The 20,588-nt window shown below is 42.2% G+C and overlaps 2 protein-coding genes across 3 annotated transcripts in view; one reads left to right on the top strand and one right to left on the bottom strand.

Annotated features, from left to right (window-relative positions):
• Positions 1-1,818, top strand: part of LOC121399188 (sodium/glucose cotransporter 5-like) — a 110,345-nt gene extending 108,527 nt beyond the window's left edge. Inside the window, exons 14-15 of one of the 2 annotated variants that reach the window (XM_041579161.1) lie at positions 317-422; positions 839-1,818. In XM_041579161.1, coding sequence (XP_041435095.1) covers positions 317-422; positions 839-1,032 — 300 coding nt within the window. In that variant the 3' untranslated portion in view covers positions 1,033-1,818. Of the gene's footprint in view, positions 1-316; positions 423-835 lie in introns of both variants that reach the window. The other variant, XM_041579160.1, reaches the window with a different exon arrangement.
• A 2,866-nt stretch (positions 1,819-4,684) lies between these two features.
• The window catches only part of grap.S (GRB2 related adaptor protein S homeolog), a 39,485-nt gene continuing 23,581 nt past the window's right edge, over positions 4,685-20,588 (bottom strand). Inside the window, exons 5-6 of the mRNA XM_018239292.2 lie at positions 20,193-20,361; positions 4,685-5,123 (exon numbers count right to left, since the gene is read on the bottom strand). Of these exons, the coding sequence (XP_018094781.1) occupies positions 4,932-5,123; positions 20,193-20,361 (361 nt within the window). The 3' untranslated portion in view covers positions 4,685-4,931. The remainder of the gene's footprint in view (positions 5,124-20,192; positions 20,362-20,588) is intronic.

Below are 20,588 nucleotides of genomic sequence, written 5' to 3'. Positions count from 1 at the left end.
TCCAAATTTCTGAAAATGATTCCCTTTTCTCTGTAATAATAAAACAGTACCTTGTACTTGATCCCAACTAAGATATAATTAATCCTTATTGGAAGCAAAACCAGCCTATTGGGTTTATTTAATGTTTACATGATTTTCTAGTAGACTTAAGGTATGAAGATCCAAATGACGGAAATATCATTTATCGGAAAACCCCAGGTCCTGAGCACTCTGGATAACAGATCCCATACCTGTATTGCTAATAAATGTTTGTAGGACTGTGGCCTATGGATGAGGATTGAATGATCATGATCATTATCCCACATACTTTGTACAGGTGAAAAACCTTACGTGGTGGACCGTATCCCAGGGACGGGCTCCAGCTGAAATCGCACTCAGGAAGGTGTCGACTAGAAGTCAATCAACGCAAGGAGCCAATCATGGTAATCAGAGTATTTCTAGTGTATTACCGTATATTAGACAATGCCCTGAAGAGTGCCTCGAAGGACTTAAGTTGACTGTGAGCTCATTGAGAATGTCCACCCAATGGAAGTAGGCCTGTTCTGCTTGTGCACCTAATGTATTCAACATTGACCTATACTTAGCATCTCCCCAGCTGTCTATTGGACAGTCTAGTCTATGTACCCCAACAGAAATTCTGTCCTACATCATAGGTACATCATAGTTCTGGGTAGCTCCAGTAATCCATAGCAACCAATGGGCAGGCTCTAAACATCTTATTGGTTGCACCAGCATTCCTTACTGGAGTTCTTCTTTGGTTTGTAGCTTGGACATATTTTTATTTCTATATTTCTATTCTTCGCTTTTTGACCATTTTCTTTTCTTTTCTTGCCAGCAGTTCCCACCAATTGTTCCCCTCGCAGCAGATCGTGGAGCACCTTGTTCTGCAGCTCCCCAGAAACCGCGGTGGAATCTCCCAAACCTCTCCCACCCCGAAGCATTAAGGAAGATCCGTTCTGGGCGCGGGTGTGCTGCATCAACGCCATCATCTTAATATGTGTCAACATCTTCTTCTATGCCTACTTTGCTTGAGCAGAAAAGGAAGAGCCCAAGAAGCAGGGGGGGGGATCTTAGTGTTTCAGATGCCCCTAGAGCTTTAGTAAGGCTTATATTCTCCAATCATTTAACCAAAGAGAATTACAAACTCTTCAGGTAGGATCTATGTTCAGCAGAGAATGGAAGATACCTAGATATATATATATATAAGGACGTATTTTACTGTACTGGACTGTATACTTTTATTGGTTTGTCATTAGTGCAAGTGTTTCTAGTGGAACGTATTCTATGTAAATAACCAGGCTCCATATCACAATGAGTAATAGTAGTGTCAGCCCATGTTTAGCCACCTTCAGGTTGTACATGCTTGTGTGCCCAAAAGGAGACACTTTTCTGCTCAAATTCAGTTGGACATAGTGCAAAAGTCTCTTATTGGGTGAACAATTAGTAGCCACAGTTATGCAGCTCTTTCATGGGTGAATTAAATTAAAAAGCCAATGGAGCACATGTGTGGTGTGCCACCTGCATTACCATAAATAACCAGGCTGAGAAAAATGTTGACTGGAGAGTACACTCATGTATGGCCTCAGGGATAACTCCAGCAATGACAAGTAACTCAATTGCTTGATGCAGCATAAAAAATAAGAGTATCCCTTTAATTAACATAAATTGTAAAATCTGTGGTGCTGGCACAGAGGTGTTGTGGTGGCAAGTACTGTGGTTTAGGTTCTGCCACAGTTTTTAAGATGTAGTCTTTATTTCTCAATGACACTGTTTACACTGCAAATAATTCACTCTACAATATAACATTTCATTCCTGAACCAGCAAGTGTATTTATTTAGTTGTAATATTGGTGTGTAGGTGCATCTCATGTCATTTTGCCTGGTCATGTGCTTTCAGAAAGAGCCAGCACTTTAGGGTGGAACTGCTTTCTGGCAGGCTGTTGTTTCTACTACTCAATGTAACTGAATGTGTTTCAGTGGGACCTGGATTTTACTATTGAGTGCTGTTCTTAGATCTACCAGACAGCTGTTATCTTGTGTTAGGGAGCTGCTATCTGGTTACGTTCCCACTGTTCTGTTGTTAGGCTGCTTGGGGGGGGGGGGTAATAGCACTTTAACTTACCAGTACAGCAGTAAAGAGTGACCAAAGTTTACCAGAGCACAAGTCACATGACTGGGGGCAGCTTGGAAACTGACAATATGTCTAGCCCCATGTCAGATGTAAAAATTCAATATCAAAAAATCTGTTTGCTCTTTTGAGAAATGGATTTCAGTGCAGAATTCTGCTGGAGCAGCACTATTAACTGATGCATTTTGAAAAAAAATGTTTTTCCCATGACAGTATGCCTTTAACACCTCTGAATATTGGACAAAGTAATGAGGAAAAGTGAGATCTGAGAGACGAGCCAAGCCACAAGTTGATTTAAGATTGTTCTTATTAGCAGTGGAGTAACAACAGGACTCCAGCCTCCCCTCTCCCCCCCATGGCACCCACAGCAAGTCATACCCTGTGTCCCTTTGGGCCCCCTACAAATTCCAACTCACCTTCCAGGTTCTTCTATAATAGACCTTGTCTTGCTCTAACCATGTAAAGCAGGTGCAGAACACACTGTAGGGGCATTAGGTAAAACTGTGTATCAAATGTCCAGCATCCCAGGGTATTTTGCACCACCGCCCCTGTTTGTGAGTTTTGTTTGCATCCGCTTTTTTATGGCACACGTTGATTTTTACTGTTGGGTTCAATAAACAGGGGCAAGTGAATCCCATCAGTATAACACAAGTTCCTTATCCATGGCTAGTAATTGATTACTTTGCGAATATAATGACGTCATAAAAAGGCGTGCAAAATAAATGGCGTATCCATGTTTCTGGGAATGATGTTTCCTTCCAACAGACACCATTTTATTTTTTCTAGGGATGCACCAAATCCAATTTGGCCGAACACCGAACCAAATCCTAATTTGCATATGCAAATTAGGGGTGGGAAGGGGAAAACATTTTTTTACTTCCTTGTTTTGTGACAAAAAGTCACTTGATTTCCCTCCCTGCCCCTAATTTCCATATGCAAATTAGGATTTGGATTCAGTTCGGCTGGGCAGAAGGATTCATCCGAATTCTGCTGAAAAAGGCCGAATCCCAAACCGAATCCTGGATTTGGTGCATCCCTCATTTTTTCAGTTTATATATTAATGGCACTTGTTTATTTATAAAAGGGTGTAGTTGCAGCTGGGTTGCACATTGAACATCACAAATGTATGACTTTTCACCTCCACCTTAGATAGGAGATCCCTCTTCTCTTACTTTGACCCTGTTCAACTCGAAGCAGATCACAGAGATAAAATGTGTAACTCTGAGAAAACAAGGCGCCACACAAATAAACACAAAGTCCAAACATTGTTGTGAAATTGCTCTGCCATCTGCAAACCTGCACAAACTGTGAAATTATTCCTCATTAGGAGAATTATACTCACAGGGCCCTCAATATTCAATCAGGAGATTAAAGCCGTGAGGCAGCAGGCAAACATTCCGTGCATCTGTTAATCGTCTCCTCATCATCTGCTTTTCTATTTTAAAGAGAAACATACTGATGATGTAAGTCTATAAGTCATTCTCAGCCAACAAACATGCCCCAGATGTGCCCTCCCGATGGTTAAAGGGGCAATTCAGCTTAGAATTCATTCTCATCATGTAGGCAACAGTCTGCAGTTGGTCCACAGCATTTATTCTTTGTGGTTTTATAATAGTAATTGTGTCAGATTATCATTTGTCTCCATCACAATGAAAGTTTAATTTGTAGGTTAATCACAAATGGCAATCCTCATCAGCTGCTTGGCTGTAGTTGTATTGGAGTTGTAGCTCCATAGAGATGGATTGAGCATTACCTTCCTTGTTGTAACCCATTTCCTAATATAATCATTTGTGCTGAGGCTTAGAGAAGGGGGAGTTCTAAAAATTGGGGGCTTGAATAGAAGTTCATCTGAGGAGCCAAAATGGGTGAGAGAGCATATATGAATGGAATAGTTCTCTAAAGGTGGCCTTACACGGGCCAATTAAAGCTGCCAACGGACCGAGTCTACAGTTTATTGGCCCGTGTGTTTGGCCCTCTGACAGTCTTCCCCAATCGATATCTGTCTGAAAGTCGAAGTGGATCTCTCTGTGTATGGCCACCTTATGACTAAGGGGAACCACTATCCATAATGGCCTAGGGCAACAGAAGCTAAAGCTGGTCACACACTACTCAACTGGAAAGGTCACCAAACAAAAGGACCTTCAACCAGATCTGGATTGGGAGTCAAAATAAACCTTGGCATTTCAAGTAGAGAGAGGCCCAATTAGCTCCCCACCAGCCCACCAAATAGTGACTTTCTATGGCATCTTATGGCAGCCCCTCTGGCATTTGCCAGAACTCACAGAGCGCCAGTCTGGGCCTGCCTTCAACTGATTTAACCACCAACACTATGGGCCTAATCGGGATGATCTAAATGTGTGATTTCCCCAGGCCAACAATTTAATTTCTAGGGACCAAGAAAGATTTTTCAGCATCAACACCTTGATCCATCACTTGCTTGTTTCGTCTAGTTGCACTTGAGCTCAAGTATGAGGAGAAAGACACCTCCTATGAGCCCTAGGCCAATAGTCAAGTAGAGCATTGCTTGGTGCTGAAGAAATAAAGAGGAAATTTCAATATTACTCCATGACTTTATCATTACTTATAATTTATTGTACAGCAGGCATAGATTCTAAGAATGACTTATCAAAACACAAAAAAAACACAAAAAAATAACAAATAATAAAAGAGAGGCATATCCATCCCTAGGGATATAGTAAGAGGTTACAATTTGTTATACAGAAAGTCAAAGTCAGCCATGTTTGAGCCACCTATACACAACACCCCTTTGTATAATCTACTAAGGACACTTAACATTGACATTTCACATATGGTTAACATGGATTGGGTGCACATAGTTCTGTGGGAACATGCCGGTCATTCCAGAGATCCTCCCTTTCCACCAATGTGGATCTGAGTAGTCCACCACCTCGATGATGTCCCCTCGTCTGAAAGAAAGTCCCGAGGGTTGATCTGGGATAAAGTCATAACGGGCCTGGACATACTGTATTTTTCTCTGTAAGGTACAAGTAGAGAGAAGTGTTGTTATTGGACACTTTGGGTTCAACATCATCTGGAGGGTCTAAATTTCTCCAGCTAAAGAATCGAAAACTTTATTCGACTGAGCTTTAGGCCAGTGACACATACGAAGGAGGGAGATTTAGTCGCCTGGTGACAAAATTGGCTCTTCTTCTGGCGACTAATCTCCTCAAAAAGCCTTCCTGCATGTTAGAATGTAAATCGCTGGCGGGATGGCACTTGGAGCACTTAATTTTCCGAAGTCGCCTGAAGTTGCCTCACGAGGAAACTTGGAGCGTCTTGGAAAACGAAGCATTACAAGTGCCATCCCGCCAGTGATTTAGATTCTAGCTGATAGGAAGGCTTTTCAGGGAGATTAGTCGCCCGAAGAAGAAGCGATTTGTTGCTGGGCGGCTAAATCTCCCCGAATCTTCGCGTGTCACTAGCCTTAGTTGTAGGTACATGTTTATCTCCTGCCCTGCAAAGCAGACAAGCAAAAATAGATTACACTGGACACAAACTAAAGCAGCAGAATTCAAGGTCCTGGTTGGTGAGACCTAGAGGCCCATGTATCAAACTTCATATTCATGTGAGATTTTAAAAAATTCGAATATACTCACAATCTGACTGGGAGGTTATTTAAGAAAAATTTGAATGGCTAATATTCAATCGAATGGTGCTGACCCGAAAATTTGAATCGTATTTGATTCGTATTGGATTTGTACAAATCGAACTTTACTCCCAGAAAAAAACCTTGAATACCAGGAAGGCTATTAACATCTCCGAATGGCTCTACGGACCTCTGCCATTGACTTGTACATGAATTCGGCAGGTTTTCGTTGGCGAATATTTAAATCCGGACTGTTTCCATGGTCGAGGTGGGATAAATCTCCCATTCAAATTTATATTCGAGTATGGGGCTTAAAATTTGAATGTGTAAATTTTTAAACTCGAAAATTCAATTTCGAATTGACTATTCGACCCTTGATAAATCTGCCCCCTAATGTAATAATTACATAAGTCTGTGTATATTTTCAGTTGTAGATCAGCTCTATGCAATGGAATAGGTCCTCCAAAGATTTCGCACGTCACTTCTTGACTCCAACAGAGCTCTGACAAATTAATGATTGGATCAATCAGAAACCCACTCAGGCATCGGCATCCCTGTGATAACTTAATGCCTGGCAGGCCCGGATTTGTGGAAAGGCCACCTAGGCCCGGGCCTAGGGCTGCAGGATTTTAGGGGGGCGGCATGCTGCCCAACCACACCCACATTGGTCCTAAAACACTGGGGATGCGCTGGAGATACAATCAATTTGTAAATTTCCCATGCCCAATTATGAAAATTTGCATGAATAAAGGGGGGGCACGGGTGACGAACGGCAGTGGGCCTTGGGGAGTCCGCTATGTAAATCCGGCCCTGATGCCTGGTTATAATCTACAAGAGAGGAGGCCGGTTCTCGTCTGGTTCAGATCAGTGTGTTTCTTATAAAAAACAATTATTTTGGTGCTTTCCACATGGCTGCCTGAGGCTACAGCTGATCCCAAATTCTCAGCCAGCTGCGCACATGTAATCACCACTCCTCTGGTGTTTTGCAGTATCAGCAGAAGGGACCAGCCTAATCCCTGTCTGCTCCTTTGTGTAATTGCCCAATAACCCTTATATTTACATGAACGTACAAGTGCTGCTCTTTGGATCATATTGCATCCACACCTTGCAAAATAGCCCGCTTTGCAATAAACCAGGGATCCCCAACCTTTTGAAGCCGTGAGCAACATTCAGAAGTAAAGGAGTTGGGGAGCAACACTAGCATGAAAAATGTTCCTGGGGTGCCAAATAAGGGCTGTGATTGGCCATTTAGTAGCCCCTATGTGGATTGTCAACCTACATTGAGACTCTGTTTGGCAGTACATCTGGTTTTTATACAACCAAAACTTGTCTCCAAGCCTGGAATTCAAAAATAAGCTCCTGCTTTAAGGCCACGGAGAGCAACATACAAGGGATTGGAGAGCAACTGGTTGGGGACCACTGCAATAAACCATCACTTCCAATCTATCTATGGGGTAGTTTCACTAAAGGACAAAGTGACTAGCGCTAGCGACTTTTTGCCAGCATTACATCTGCAGCATCATTGCCAATTTACAGGCGCCAATTTGGTAGTGAAAGAGACCGCTGCTATCGTTCGTTTGCACTCTATCATCAGGCGACTTTTCACTCTGGCGAAAGGTAGTGATGGGCGAATTTATTCGCCAGACGTGAATCCACAGCGAATTTGCGCGATTTGCCACCGGCGAAAAAATTCGCGAAACGCCCGCAAAAATGCGCTGGGGAAAATTCGCCGGCGTCAAAAACATTTCGGAAGAAAACAGAAGCCGGCGTCGAAAAAATGCGCCGTTTCGCGAATTTTCCGCCTTTTCGTGAATTTCGAGGGAAATTCGCAAATTTTTCTGTGAAGCGAAATGGTGCTAATTCGCCTATCACTAGCAAAAGGTTGTTACTCCACAAATTCAGTAAAGTGTAAATTTTACTGAACGTTACCTCTTTCGCCAGAGTTGACTTCGCCAACTCAGACCAAGCGATGCGCTGAAAAGCAGCTAAATCTTCCTCAATCTTCTGTCACTTACATCATATCCTGTGTAAAATGCAATAAAGTTACAAAAACGCTGGGGACTTTTCCTAGCAAACTTTTTTTGGGTAACTCCATACATTTCATAACATATGGAACCTTCATTTTGGGCTCATGTGTAGGGCATTATATTAACTCTCTTGTCTTTATTAAGGTTCCCTGGACATTTGTAATAAAAAATGGTAACTTCAACCATTTGCACCAACATTTATAATAAATACATACAACTTTAGATTACCCGCCGTATGCAAATTGACCTGAGCGCAAGATCACTAGCGAATTTTTGCTAGGCACAAATGAACAATATTGCATCTTCGTTATTAAATGCTCGCACTGCCGAAGTAACGATAATGAAAAGTCGCCAGCGTTCATCGCCCAGGACAAAAATCTACCCCTTAGCAGGCAAAAATCCTCCAATGGGATTTCCAAACCATTACAGAAAAATTGTTTTATCAACACAAGCCCCTAAGCAGATCAATTCTTTCACCATTTACATAGGATTGGGATAAAAAGGTGGCGGCTCCCAACCACTTCATTACAGCACATTAAATTTTATACAATATTTGTATTGCAAAAGCAGAAAAGAACCTTTAACTAGAAGAGCACATGGGGCTTTGGGCTGCAGGAATTGTTGGCTGTCCACAATGTCTTTTCAGTAACCACACTACCCGTATATTACCTAGAAGTTCCCTCTAGAAGTGAAGAGATTGTCACTTGAGTAATAATGTGCACAAGAGTAATAATTTGGTTGGCTTCTCTCTTGGTTCATGCAATCAATGATGGCCAAATAAGAATATTTTATACTCGATCTGATGGGCCAGACCGGGCAGATCCAAACATTTGGTCCTCACGTCAATGGTCGGATGAAATTCAGAGATCCACAATGCATTTTTTAAAAATAGAATTGCTGCTTAATTAAAGGGATCCTGTCATCGAAAAACATGTTTTTTTTCAAAATGCATCAGTTAATAGTGCTACTCCAGCAGAATTTTGCACTGAAATCCATTTCTCAAAAGAGCAAACAGATTTTTTTATATTCAGTTTTGAAATCTGACATGGGGCTAGACATATTGTCAATTTCCCAGCTGCCCCATGTCATGTGACTTGTGCCTGCACTTTAGGAGAGAAATGCTTTCTGGCAGGCTGCTGTTTTTCCTTCTCAATGTAACTGAATGTGTCTCAGTGGGACATGGGTTTTTACTATTGAGTGTTGTTCTTATATCTAGCAGGCAGCTGTTATCTTGTGTTAGGGAGCTGCTATCTGGTTACCTTCCCATTGTTCTTTTGTTAGGCTGCTGGGGGGGGGGGGAAACTGCTTGCAGTACAGCAGCAAAGAGTGATTGAAGTTTATCAGAGCACAAGTCACATGACTGGAGGCAGCTGGGAAATTGACAATATGTCTAGCCCCATGTCAGATTTCAAAATTGAATATAAAAAAATCTGTTGGCTCTTTTGAGAAATGGATTTCAGTGCAGAATTCTGCTGGAGCAGTACTATTTACTGTATCATTTTGAAAACATTTTTTTTTCCATGACAGTATCCCTTTAAGGAAGCCCCAAAGCTCTGCATCCTAGGCAATTCTATTATTTTATCAGTGTGGATTTGAATGGTGACATATTTTTGTGCAGTGCCAATTGTGGTGCTTGAAACTAAATTAGGGGGCAGTTCATTAGATTTGTGTGAAGGCATTCATGCAAAAGGAGCCGTAGAAGCAGCAAATCCTCAAGGTAAGTGTTTAATTCAGGGCTCTTTGTGTCTGTGCACCTGTACTTTGCACATTATTCTGCACACTGGAAGAAACCAACAATGTGGTGGAAGACGCAGGTGGGTATTGACCCAAGAAGCTTGGTGAACATTTAGAAGGTCTATTTATGAAGGTTCATTAAACAGATATGGATGGAGACAGAGAAGGTTTTGGGCCCAAAGATAGGCCATAAAGCTGCCAGGTGCCCTGATTTGTTACAGTAGTTGCAGCTGATTTTCTGTCTTTTCCATCTCTATGCAAAACCCACACAGCGACACGCTCATCATCTTTCAGCTGACGCCATCATTAAATAATAAACAGACTGACTCGTCTGGTTATGTTTTCTAAAGGATGGGTGGAAGCAGCCTTGTTCTGTACAGCTGTGATCAAATGTCTTCTGACGAATATGCATATTAATAAGCTGAACGTCTGCCAGTTGGAGGTTAACACCTACATCAAAAGTGAAAACATTTTAATAAAATCTGATCTGACCCAAACCAGGGGCTTTTGTATCTAATAAGCCAGTCTAGATGTGAGTACTAGATCTTGATTGGGCCACAGTAATCTTTTTAGATTGCCACCAAACCTAGAGAAACACAGTTGGTTTTACAAATGTATCTACTGAAACTGTACATCAGTTAAGACCCAGGTAGGCCTCCCAGCATCTACTGGGTCTGCTATAATAAACTATAAAAAACTGATGAATACTAAAACCTTTAATGCACAATGAAGTTGCCAAGCTCCATGTGCCCAGAAGCTGAAGTCTCTGGAGAAGTGGAGTTGATACTTGCTTTCCAGTATCGAAGAGAACAGAAAGTAGCACAGTGGGCCATGCAGAGACTGACAAGCCCAACCCCTTAGCCTCACAGTGTTATGCAACCCCTCAACTTGTTCTATTGTGAAATGATGGACTCCGGGACCTGAACCCCATCTACTTTCCATAGAAATTAAGCAAGAGCCACTATGGAAAGCAGAGGGAATCCATCTGCTTAGTGACACTATGAGCCTAAGGGGGTTGGGAAATAGCTTGTATGAGTATCATGTTTCCCTTCAATCTGTGGAATCAGGTATGTGTCTTTGTACACAAGCATAACTGAAGGAGGTAGGAATATTTTCTCTTTAATTTTTATTAACCGGTCAATGACTTCAATTGGGGAGCTGAGAGATGCAGTTCATCTTGAAAGCTACAGTTAAGGGTCAAGGCAGATCAACTGTCCCAACTGCCTGTGGACACACAATAGAAAAAAAGTGATTCATTTCCCATTTGTTCGGCATGTTCTGCCCTAGAACACTTTGTGTTATTCTTCTCATTATTAGTCTAAGATATGTTGAAAAATGGAGCAAAACTATGTCTCAATGTTTCTGCACCTTGTGGCTGTGTTGATCCCTGCCTCTCTTACTATTGCTGAACCCTACCTACTAGATCAAACGTTCCTACTCAGGTCACAGTCCAAATAACGTTTGATGCAAAGCACTGGGTATCTTGCCAGCGCTATATAAATAAATGATGATGATGCAGACAACTTGAAACTTCTTTGTGGCCCAATATTTGGTCATGCTCCATATAGCTTTAGGAATAAATGTTAGGTAGCAAAGTTACATCCTCCACCAAATGTCCCTCCAGTAGTCCTAGGGTAGTGGCCATTGGTATTCTCTGACTTGCTACTCTGGTGGGTCACAATATTATACCTTCTTATGTTATCAGTTGACACCCCACTGAAGGTCCAAGATGTGGTCAGGTCCCCTCGACTAATATCAAAGTTATGGATATTTAAAGCACTACTTTACCAGCCATAGTTCTAAGATTGTTTAGTACAGCTAATGAAATATCACCCTATTTCACTTTTAGGCTGGGCTTCCAGGTCTCTTGTAGAGATAATAATAATATTTATTATAAATGGGATGCTTCAGCCATGAGGTGAGATCTTTTCAGCTTTTCTTCTAAATGTCATCAACGTATCTGACGTATTGTAGTAATTGTACTAAACAGCAAAGAGAGTGGATGTATTACCAGAAGTTACACCAAAATTAGCCATGGTTTAACACTAACTGGTCTGCAGTTGGCCGACCAGTCACTGGTCTAGGCACCTCTGGAGGGGCAGCCTCATATGTGTGGGAACCAATGATATAACAAAACCTATCTATAGGATGTGGGAAAGCACAAAAGAATGAATATGTACAAGAACGTGAGAAGGGGAAACAATAATAATAATTACACCCAAGCAATATGCAGCTTAGATTAGCTATAATAATACGGGTAAGTACATTTTATTTATGCTCTGCTGCCCACACCTGCAGGAGTATATTCATCTTACTCTCAGGTTTCCGTCAAACCCCTATGTGGGAGGAAACTGGAAAGGACAGAGAAGTGAAACTGCCCTTCTACATGTTTATGGTCTCGCACCTTTCTTCTTTGATATGAGATAAACCACAGCTATATATCTAACAATCCCATACCACAGAGCAGGCAAGTCAAACTCAAGGCTGTGCAGCGGCAGGGAACTACATCTATCGTTATTTTCCACCAGCTGGCACCCCTGCATTAAAGCATGATATGCCATAAGTAATGATAAACATTATTTTTAAAGGTTGAATTATAGATTTGTATTAGCCAAAGAATTAATACCCCAATAACTAAATATAGGGACGCAACCACCGTCTTTGCTGTTTAGCACAATTACTTCCTGATGTCAATCAACATTCGTTGATGACATTTAGAAGAAAAGCTGGCAAGATCTCAGAGAAGTTATACATTTCAGATACACAAAAATGGTTTTCTGATCACTTAATAATACATTTGCAACATCTAATGGAAGAATACTCCAGGGAGTAGATAAATGTATACAACAACCCTTTCTCATCACTTCCTGGAATAATGTCATTCTCGGTTACGTTGATGACATTTTTAGAAGATATAAGACGAGCTGAACAAATGTAACTGAAGTTACATAATGGATACTCTCTCCCAGATACCCAAATTCATGCTTTTGTGGTCACTTTATAATGTTACTTTTATACATGTGAAATAAGTGGGTTTGGTGGGTGCATTGGAGCCTAGTGATGCCCTTCTGGTTTTTGTTTGTTACTATTACTTATGCAGCACCCAAGAGCAACAGAAATCCCAATATATATACCAAGTCATATTTGTAAGTGTTGTGTCACCCACCCACTAATAATACCATTGCCTTAATTACTCCAGGTACCATTTTCCCACAGAGCCAAGCCTTTATATGAACCCATTCTAAATATTCAGTTGAATTCCAACATACAAATAGTACTGTTGAAAATGTAGAACACAACAGTTTCAGATGCTTAGCGATAATTATAATTCACAACAGCCAACAGTTGACAGACATCAGTACTCCCAACCTACAGATGGAATCTTCTTCCCTTACTAATACACTGACATTTTCACACCTAATTGTTAGCAGCAAATGGACAAATGTTTAATGTATCATGGACAGATTTATGACATCTTCTGTTCTGACACCCTACTCGTTCCTCATTCATTAATACAGATTGCAGTTCTTTTATTATTTTTCCTTAGGGTGATGGTCAGTCAAGTCCCTTTCATGTGGTATTTTAATTACAGGCCCCTTATGAAGTTAGACATAAAGCAGGTGTCTCCTTCAACACTCAGTTGGGAATGTGACTTTATGTTTCCAAAGAGACCACTATGTTGCTGGGAATAATGCTGGGAAAGCTTGTTATTTTTTCCTTATAGGCCATGACCAACACTCTGTATAAAGATGCTAGAATCTCAGTCTTAAGCATAAGACTTAAAGCCTTAAAACATTTCTTATTTTCGGTATGGTCCTTTTATTTGCAGGGATATTTGCTATCTTCCATTTGTGTTGGCGAAGTTAATAATATTAGCCATTGTGAAAGAGATGGGAGTGTTATTTGTTTTTAATCAAATTGAATCGCTTGCTATTGGGCAAGTATCTCCCTACTTCAAAGACAAAGATAGAGAAGAGATCTCTTTGATAATTGGGATGTATGCCAGCAATTGTTTTGCTCAACGGGAGTGACAAAGTTTTCAATTCCCAGAAAGCAGGGTACAGGAGAACATACCCTGGAAGACCTATTGTCTGGCAAAGTCTCCAAATAACTGGATTTTTGCCTTCCAGGCAGGACCGCTATCAGAAATCACAGGGCCCCGTACGTCAAAATTTCCTGGGCTGCGCCCACCGCAAGCCCCGTCTATAGGTCCGTCCTCCCAAAAAATATTGGTGGCTAGGGTTCCCACATGTTAATAAAAATAAAAAGATATTGGTGGTCAGGGCCACCCATAAAATATACATTTGTGGCCAGGTCCCCCCCATTAAAAAATATTGGTGGCTAGGACCCCGCATGAGAAAAAAAAAATTGGTGGCCAGGGCCCCTTAAACATCCATGCCTTCTCGAAGTCAGCAGCTCTCAGAAAGATGGGGGGCCCAGCTAATCAAGTAAGTGTGGCATGGCCGGGGCCCCCCTTACCCTCGGGCCCCCTATCATTGGCATAACTAGATGTTACTGGGCCCCACAGCAAATTAATTTTAGGGCCCCAAACATATCCAGAGGTTGTCCTGTTTTACCAAAATGTATTGAAATTGTATATGAATTTGAGCCTCATGGGGCCCCCTATACCTCCTGGGCCCCCTGCAGCCGCAGGGTCTGCTTCCTCTATAGTTACGCCCTGCCCCCTATAACTCTCCCCCCTGTCCCCCCCTGATGGCTGCCCTGCTTACAGGTGGTGGGCCAAATCAGGCTGATGTGATAATTTGATCCCCAGATCAAATTTCAGCTAAAATCAGAGCCCCTGCAGATCTGTCTTGCACTACAGAAACTGAACAAACTTCTTCAAGGCAATGCCTTGAGGGCATCTAAAGCTTCTGGACTGAAGAAACTGCTCTTTATGCACATCCTGAAGGGGATAGAATGTATCTAATGATACATGCCTTCAAAGACTTCCAAGGTGTTTCTGAATGATCAGTTGCTTTAGACTTATTTCTGCAAGATACTGTATATTATGACCTGGATGAATGAACATCTTCATAGACATCCTGAAGGGGTAATTTTCCAGAGGATTTAATGGTACATACTTCGAAAGGTTCAAGTACAATATGATTGGTTTTGAACACCAAGAAAACAAAATTCAGTTGGATGACCTGACAAAGACCACACTGTCCTTGTGATGCCAATGGTCCAAGACCATTCATATGGTAGACTGTATCCATCCATTAGTTAGTCTTAAGATAACCATGGATGCTGTCCACACTAGATTTGTGGCAACAAAAAAACACACCCCAATTGTGTGTTTTTCCATAACTGCATCCATGTGTCTCTTGTTTTAAATGCCCCATGATTCTCAGATGGTTCAACTGAAAACAATCTTGGAGAGTGCTGAAGTATGAAGAACTGGCCAGAAGAAGAAAGTATTGGCTAAGGTACCACTAAAATTATCATCATAATCTCAAGGCTCTGCTTGCTATTAGCAAATACTATTACTGCTCTAGCTGTGAATAAACACCTTCTAGCATTATTGAAGCTTGTGGTTTGCATAATGCAGAGTTGACTCCTGATTCTCTGTCATATAATAACATGAGGAGGAATTAATGACTTTTATGTGAAGCCTTTATTAGACTCTGCCCTTGGCATCTGTCCATATAAAGACTCTCACAGGGCAATTAGAGCAGGGAACTTTTATATCATTACTGCAAGACCGGAATTGAAGGCTTGAAATTGCCCTAATATCATTTATAAACTGCTTTATCTGAGAAATGTTGTTGTGCAGGCAAAGCACTGCCTAGGCCCAGGCCTTTGTGGCCTCATCTGGGTGGTTCACGTTTATGTTAACTTTTACTATGTTATAGAATGGCCGATTCTAAGCAACTTTTTTGTTCTTCATTAGTTAGGTAGCGCCTGGATACACCACATGCATTGCAAGAAAGTCTGCAGCTAAGAACTTGTATGTGGCATGAGGGGGGGGGGGTCCCAACCAAAGACTGGGACTCAAAATAGGTCTTGGCATTTCAAGTACAAAGAGCCCCCACCAGCCCTCTAAATAGCAACTGTCCATGGAATCTTAACTCAGCCCCTCTGGAATTTGTCACAACCCACAGTGGGCAGTCCAGTTGCAATTTTTCCACTGGGCCTGTGGTCCACACCACTGGTGCAGGGGAGCAGGATTGAGAAAGCCAGTAAGATGACTAGTGAAAGTCCAGTTTGATTTGTCTTATTGCTTTACATATAAGAAGCAGAGAACCTCACCCTAACCTGGTTAGGGTGAGACGGGCTAAAAGGAGCCAAAAAACCCTTCTCGTGCAAGACATGCAGTGTATACAGTAGTCTTCTGAAAACAGAAGTTATTTACTTACCTCGTGCCATATACATAGCACTGCCTTAATTCCAAAAATTTGAGTTTAAGGCATTATGTCCCAGTGACCAACTGTGCATAGAGAACCGCTGGTTTTGTAGCACAGATCCATATATCCAAACTTGCAGACAGCCTGGTTCAATTTTGTTAGATCTCATCAGTGCAAGTGGCATCAGTGGCAGAACCACCTTCCTGTCCTGTGAGTTGATCTGCATCCCAAGAAAATCTATCTCCTGTGTCGGCTCTAGTAGACTTTTCTTACCATTGATTAACCAACCGTGTTGCTGAAGTGTGAGTTGGCATTGTTTTGTATGAGAAATGGCTTCGGCGTCTGAGTCCGCCATGACTATGAGGTCGTCGAGATAGGCTGTAACTCTGATTCCTTTGACTCTCAGAACTGCTAGCAAGGCTCCCAGGACTTTGGTGAACACTATGGGAGAGGATGTCAAGCCGAAGGGGAGCGCTTGAAACTGAAGGTGTTGTTGACCCAGGGCAAACCGAAGGATCCATTAGTGAAGATGATTGATAGGTATATGTAGGTAAGCGTCCTCAGCGCCGATTCAGACTAAGGAGCCGCCTGAGGCGGCACCTGCAATGCCGCCCCCCCAACTTACGTGTCGGGAGGGGAGGCAGAAACACTATTGCGGAGAGAACAATTGCGCTCTCTCGCAATAGTACAGCCAAATTTCCGGTTCAAAAACCGGAAATTCGGCTCTTAAAGGTGCAGGAGCGGCTTTTTGCCGCCCCTGGAATCCTTACAGGCGCTGCCGCCTGAGGCGAGCGGCTCAGCTCGCCTCATTGGCGGCGCGCCCCTGAGCGTCCTTGATATAAATCTTGGACATGAACACCCCTGGCTTTAGACCTTTTATGATTGAGGGAAGAGATTCCATCTTCAAGTGGTCGTATCGTACAAACTTGTTCAATGGTTGTAGATTGAGGACTGGTCTGAAGCCGCCGTCCTTTTTTGACACCAGAAAGAGGTTTGAGAAGAATTTGAAATTGAAATTCCTGTGGAACGGGAATTATTACTCCGTTTTGTTAAAGTTCTTGTGCAATGGTGAAGAGGGCTCTTTGCTTGGTAGGATCAGAAGGTATAGAGAACTTTACGAATCCATGCTCTGGTGGCTCCCTGGCATAGGAATGGAGTAACCATGATCTAAAATATTTAGTACCCAAGAGTCTGTTATTAAGTTTCGACATTCTTGCACAAAGTTGACGAATCTTCCGCCTACTGGAGACCGAAAGGGTATGCTTCCGGGTGGGTCAGGAATCCTTCCCTTTTGTTAGAGTGTGCGGGCAGATTTTGGCTGGTTCTACCAAGGGGTTTTGAACCTTCTATTCGGCTGTAACTGAGATTGGGGTCTAGACATTTGCTGCTGTCTGTTATTAGAGGACTACAACTTATGGTGGTAGTTGCTTCTATGAAACCTGCCCTGTGGAAGGCACCTTTGCCACCTGTGACTTCTGAGATTATTTGTTTTTTCTCTGGGCCAGATAGTCGTGTGTGGGATGTGAACTTGTGTTTGGACACTGTATCACCCGACCATTGTCGCAACCACAGGGCTTTGCGAGTCGAAATGGATGCTGCCGAAGCCTTGGCAGCAAGTTTAGCCATTTCCATAGCTGCCTCCGCCTAAGAATGATAGGGCCGTCTTAATCTTTACTATATGTGCTGAGACCTGGTCTGGATAGACCAGAGTTTTTTTTATTAACTCTTGGCACCAGTACCTGGCTTTTTTTGCCACTGTGATAGATGCTGCTGCCAGTCTCAAAATGTCCGCCGTGTTTTGAAAATCCCATTTAAGGGCCAAATCCATCTTCCTATCCATCGGATCCTTGAGTGTGCCTGCGTCTTCCGCTGATAGGGTAGCATTCCATGCTAGCCTTACAATAAGCGGATCAACTTTGGGAATTTTGTCTCAATGTTTGCACTTGTCTGGTATAGGGTATGCATTTAAATTTTTTTTGCGGAATATTTAATTTATTTTCCGGTTGCTGCCACTTTGTTTCAACATAATTGACGAGTGATTTGAATACCTGGAATGACCTAGGTTCCTTGGAAGTGTTGCCTAACACCTTATCTGCCTTAGATATGGCTATCTGCTCCTCTTTGATCTCTAGTAAATATTTCTCTAAGGATAAATTTAGTGTATATCCTCTGGCTGCCATCAGAATCAGTGGACTGACCGTCTGATGACAAATCATCCTCAGAGTCTATGGCACTTAAGTCTTCTGAAGAATGATAAGAGTTTGAGTAAGAATTGTGGTGTGATGTAGGAGAGGGTGAGCGTTTCCTCTTTCTTTTGCCTTGATCTGGTAGTGATGACTGAGAAGTATGGATGGTGGCTTGGCTCCAGGACATATATGTGATAGATTGGCAGATGGTTATGTTGGAGTAGTGTCTGCAGATGGTTGAGGGAGCTGTGGGTCCTGAAGAGCATGTACTATTGCTGAAGTAGTCATGTGCCTGTTGCTTTCACTACTGTCATCATTTGGTGTAGGTGATGGAGAATGTTCTCTACGTTTAGTAGAGTTTCTTGCTATGTTTTTCAACTTTAGCCTTCCGTGGCTTATCTGGGAGATCAATCTCCTCTATTAAGGACAATAACTCCTCACTAGGATAAGCCACAATAGTAACGGAGTACCTGGTATGTAATTAGTAGCAGAGTTAATGCTGCTTGATGGCTGGCTGAAACGTCGTTGTGCCCAATACTTGTGACCGCTAAGATCTGGATTGGCTGGGGATTGCGGCTGCTGGTGCGAGTCCAGTATGATTAGGATTGTGCCTGAATATGGGAGCACACATAGAGGGCTCAACCTAATAAAGCCTCACACTGAATCAGCAATACAGGGAGCACATGGCCATCTACAAGGACAACATGGGAGCACACCAAGGGCTCTACAATGACCATGAAGTGCCACATGGCTGTATCTCAGGGAGCTCCCTGAGCATACTTAGTCCATGATGTGTGTAGTAGCTCTCTGCAGTTAAAATAATGATAACAAAGAAAAGGAAAAAAAATAATAGTAAAATATGAGAAAAATCCTCAGAGAGAGGAAAAGTTGCTGCCTCCAAGCAGGACAAACTGAAAAACTGGAAGAGAAGGTGGAGCCAGGAGGAAAGGAGGTGATTGGAAAAAGCTTTTCAGTTTGTCTTGCCTCCAGAGAGGATTAACTTAACCCCAGTCGTCCTGCAGTCTACAGGTAGGGCCGACTGAGAAAAAACAAATCTCTCCTACACCCAGCTGTACAGAGAATAAAAAAAAACCCTTAAGAACAGTTTGAGTCTTGTGCAGTAAAATTTCATGCCATCAGCAAATTTATTTCCACTGTTACAGAATATGAAAGGGGAAGTAGAGGACTGTAAATAAAAGAGTATGCTACCTCTCCGCCACACCTGCTTCCTGCCTGAGAATTGGCAATAGATCACTTTCTCAAGAAGACAGGGGCTATATCTTTATAAGATCAGGCAAATTCATGTTAACCATAAACACAGTAGGATTTCTTTGAGATTTTATTGGTGTGTATTCATCTGAGGGTTTATTGATTGCTTCCTGTTATGTAGCAAAGGCAGTGAAAAGCAAAGGCTTAGCACTATGGCACTTGGGGTTTTAGACAGATGATTGCTTCTCATTGGCAAGGGTCAAACTAAATTGACTGAAAACTGGGGGTTCTTCCAGCCAGCAGGCCGTGGCCAAGGACTATTCTACATGTCGTGTAAGTGGAGCCTGGATGTCAGGTTCTCTAGTGGTAGGGAAGCCAGTTCAAATTTGAAAAAGTCACAGGTTGCACTGAATGCACGTGTTCAGGTGATCACCTCTTAGAGAGACTCAGGGTGCTTCCCAAGGTCAAGATGTGTGAACATAACAAGGTAATGGACTTTAATCTTTGTAATTTACCAAAATATAGAATGGAAAATTGGTAAGGAAGACTGTAGCCAAATAACCTGAAACAATGGTAGCAAAGGCTAGGCTAATAGTGTCCGGACAGTGGAAAGTCCTTTAGATACCAGAAAGTATCACAATAAGTCTCTACTTCTAGATGAGGTGACCAGATTGTATCTCCACCAGCACTGCTTACTTGTTCATAGATATTCCTTATTATACTATGTTCCCATTAACATATCCAGTTACTCCCCTTGGAGTCATGTATAACACTATGTCAGCATTCTAAAAGGGAATTTTGAAACCTTCTAACCCATGCTACTTGACTAGACAACAGTTTCTTGTGTCTCCCACCTGCTAGGTTAACCTCAACAAGAAACAATTACAACATTGACTTACAGGCCATCTAGGGGGCCAAAATGTGTCCATTGCTGATTTTTAAACCCATCCCTACCTTCTGATCCTCATCACACAGCAAGACCTGTTGGAACCTGGCAATCGACTGTCTTCTATAGTAGTCCACCAGCTCGTTCAATGAGTTGAATTTGGCCTCCCACAGGTAGTATTTCCCGTCACCTTCAGAGTCTCTCAGGACCTTGAAATGTTGCACGTGGTGCCCATAGCTGCAGATACAAAGAGAGTTATGTACAAATTTTGATAGCAATTACAAATACTTGGCAGGTATGAACAAAATCAATATACACATAAGTCAAATATATACTACGTCAGTTGGACTTCCTGAAACACAAAATTTTATAGTTTAATAAAAGATCACCATTGTTGTACGTGTTTTAGTTGCAGGGATTTGATCATAGTAGCAGCTCCACTTTGCATCAGCATGGCCAACTAA

This window comes from Xenopus laevis, chromosome 9_10S, assembly GCF_017654675.1.
Source record: "Xenopus laevis strain J_2021 chromosome 9_10S, Xenopus_laevis_v10.1, whole genome shotgun sequence".
Classification (NCBI taxonomy): Eukaryota; Metazoa; Chordata; class Amphibia; order Anura; family Pipidae; genus Xenopus; species Xenopus laevis.
Note: the sequence above shows the minus strand (reverse complement) of the source record. Positions and strands in the feature narration are given on the sequence as shown.